The 2,783-nt window shown below is 45.3% G+C and overlaps 2 protein-coding genes across 2 annotated transcripts in view; both read left to right on the forward strand.

Moving 5' to 3' along the window:
* Positions 1 to 2: 2 nt before the first annotated feature.
* The window catches only part of ZNF891 (zinc finger protein 891), a gene marked incomplete at its 5' end in the record, with an annotated part of 131,553 nt that continues 128,772 nt past the window's right edge, over positions 3 to 2,783 (forward strand). The window contains 6 exon segments of the mRNA XM_010852529.1: positions 3 to 142; positions 144 to 217; positions 371 to 460; positions 463 to 603; positions 606 to 637; positions 640 to 844. Of these exon segments, the coding sequence (XP_010850831.1) occupies positions 3 to 142; positions 144 to 217; positions 371 to 460; positions 463 to 603; positions 606 to 637; positions 640 to 844 (682 nt within the window).
* Positions 1,010 to 2,783, forward strand: part of LOC104997624 (branched-chain-amino-acid aminotransferase, cytosolic-like) — a 3,103-nt gene continuing 1,329 nt past the window's right edge. Inside the window, 1 exon segment of the mRNA XM_010852517.1 lies at positions 1,010 to 1,129. Within this exon segment, the coding sequence (XP_010850819.1) occupies positions 1,010 to 1,129 (120 nt within the window).

Below are 2,783 nucleotides of genomic sequence, written 5' to 3' on the forward strand. Positions count from 1 at the left end.
TCATTAACAAGATGAAGGATCAGCTGTTGCCAGAGAAGGCTTGTGGGCTGGCTCTGCTCCCTTACCCCACCTTGCTGACAGTGCCTGCCTTGGTGTCCCTGCTCTTGGACATCAGCATGGACACAGAATCCAAGACAGACCAGCCAAGTGTCCATTACACAGAACATTATGGTGTTCCCTGTGCCATCAACAGATCTGATGACCGCTGGAGTCTCCTGTTCTCAGAGGTGGAAAAGAGAAGTGAGTCAATCAAGCATCCTGGTTTGGTTATCACATCCCTCTCAGGCTCCCTTGTGACCACAGCCTCATCGGCTCAGACCTTCCCCATTTAGCTCTCATGACTGTCTTAGCTCTTCCCCCAGCTCACAAGCCCTGCAGGTAGTCCCTGATGTCACTAAGAAGCTAGCGTTGACCCCAGCAGAAGAAGGAGGTGGTGGTGGAGCTGGCACTGTGGCTGCCTCTGGGGCTGAAAGAAGAACCAGGCGCTGGAATCAGGGCTGCCTAAGATGAATGACCCGTATGTCTTTTCCCCTAAGGATGAGGATGGTCATCAGAAAGACAGCAAGACCTTCAGGTGCTGGATGTGCTCCCTGACTTTCTACTCAGGTCAGAGATGCAGATCCACTCCAAGTGTCACTCACTGGGGCCAAGCCCCACAAGTGCCCACCCTGTCCCAAGACCTTTGCCAATAGCTCCCACCCAGCCCAGCACACCTGTATCCACTCAGGTGCTAAGCCCTACAGTTGTAATTTCAGTGGGAAATCCTTCTGCCAGCGCTCTCACCTCCAGCAGCATACCCAAATCCACACCAGGGACAAGCCGTACAAATGTGCACACCCAGGCTGTGGGAAAGCTTCACACAACTCCATCCTGTAGAGAGAAACCCCCCAGGTGCCACAACTGTCAGCAGGTGTGCACAGTCGCAACCTCACTGGAGGGGCACCTGTCCACACGCAGTGAAGTAGCTCGAGGTGCGCTGTCTGCACCCTGTGTGTTGGAAACGTGCTTGATGGAACATAAGCACAACACAGCTCTCCTGATCTCCAGCAGCAGGTGCAGCGGTGGCAGCGACAGTGGTGGCTCAGACCTTCCCGTTAAACATCACCTTCAGCTAAAGACAAAAGAGGAGGTGTGGGGGATGGTGGTTTGGGACCTCAAAGGGGAGGAAGGCAATTCACATGCAGATGGAAAAGCAAATGTTTGGTAAACAAATTGTTGGGCTGCACCTGCAGGCCTGCATGCCCTGTGCTTGCCCAGTCTCAAGACAAGAGAAAAAGCCTGGAGTCAGAGATGGCCACAGAGACATCAGCGGTTTAATGGATGGGGGATCTTACATATGTGAAGTGAAGCCCTGGAGCGACACCCCACCACATGTGGTAGAAGGCAGGCAGGACAGGGCAGCAGTCTTCCCTGTCCCGGAGGAGTGAAACCATGTATAAGCCCCGTTTTCTTGTTTTTTTGAGGTTAAGGCTGATTCAAGACTTAACAAGTGGGGAATGTGAGGATGTGGAAACAAAGAATAGCTGTTGAGGTGTGGAATTGGTAACAATTTAGACTATAATTCGGCCACATAGAAGAATTACTGGACTCCAAGTTTCCTAAAAGATACAGATAAAGGCCTGACACACATGCCCAAGTTGTTTTTTACAGGAAGCAGACTCTCTCCTGACTGCAACACTGTAAACCTAGACAGGTTGAAACCCGAAGGTTGATGATGCTTCAAACTTTACCTTGATGCCAACCAATCGGAGAATTGAACATGGGTTGCTTATGCCCTGCTCTGTGAACACTATAAAACTCCTCACTAGCCCCTCCAAGACACAGTCTTGAGGTCATTAGCCTGTTGTGGCCCCCTTTGCCTGGCTCAAAGCAATAAAAGCTACTTTTTTCTACTTCACCCAAAACTCTCTCTTGTTTCTATTCGGCACCAGTGAACAGAGGCTGAGTTTTGTCAACAAGTCTTGATAAGCACTGATTAAAAACCAGTAATATTTTAGGCAAAAAAAAAAAAAAATTCAACTATATTTATCAGCTTACTTAGTCCTATATAATTAGTTGTGTTTTTTTTTTTTTGGACAGTGTTATGAAATCAGAGTTTCCATTAGACTTTTAAAATATCTTGCCTAGTTTAGCAGTATGATTTAAAAGTTATCAGAAACATCCTTTCAATGACTCTTCTTTTTTAAAAATTTATTTGCTTATTTATTTATTTTTGGCTGCAGTGGGTTTTAATTGCTGTGCTTTCTCTGGTTCTGGTGGCTTCTCTTGTTGCAGAGCACAGGTTCTAGGTGTGTGGGCTGAGTAGTTGGGGAACATGGGCTTAGTTGGTCTACCTCATGTGGAATCTAATTGAACCAGGAATCAAACCTATGACCCTGCATTAGTAAGCGGATTCTTATTTATTAGACAGGCAATGAAGTCCTCTGTGACTCTTTTTGAAGATATGGCAGTTTTGCAAAGCATCAGCTTAGCTGCCTATGGATGATAAAAGTCTTAAAAAGGCAAAGGTTAAGATCTGATTACAATTCTTCTTGGCAAAGAAGCTTATCCAAGTTGTGACATGCAAAATTTTAAGATAACAACTAAAATTATAACATTATACCAGGACATATACAAATTTCAGGAACTTTGAACAATTTCTAGTATGTATATTAATAACATTTGTTCATATTGTATAATCTGAGGAGGCTTATCATTCATTTGACAATGCTTTCTGTGCAACTTAACATACCAAGAAATTATAGTCAATTATATATATATATATATATATATTTCTCCCCCCC

Source organism: Bison bison, unplaced genomic scaffold (genome assembly GCF_000754665.1).
Source record: "Bison bison bison isolate TAMUID 2011002044 unplaced genomic scaffold, Bison_UMD1.0 scf7180017864312, whole genome shotgun sequence".
Taxonomy (NCBI): domain Eukaryota; kingdom Metazoa; phylum Chordata; class Mammalia; order Artiodactyla; family Bovidae; genus Bison; species Bison bison.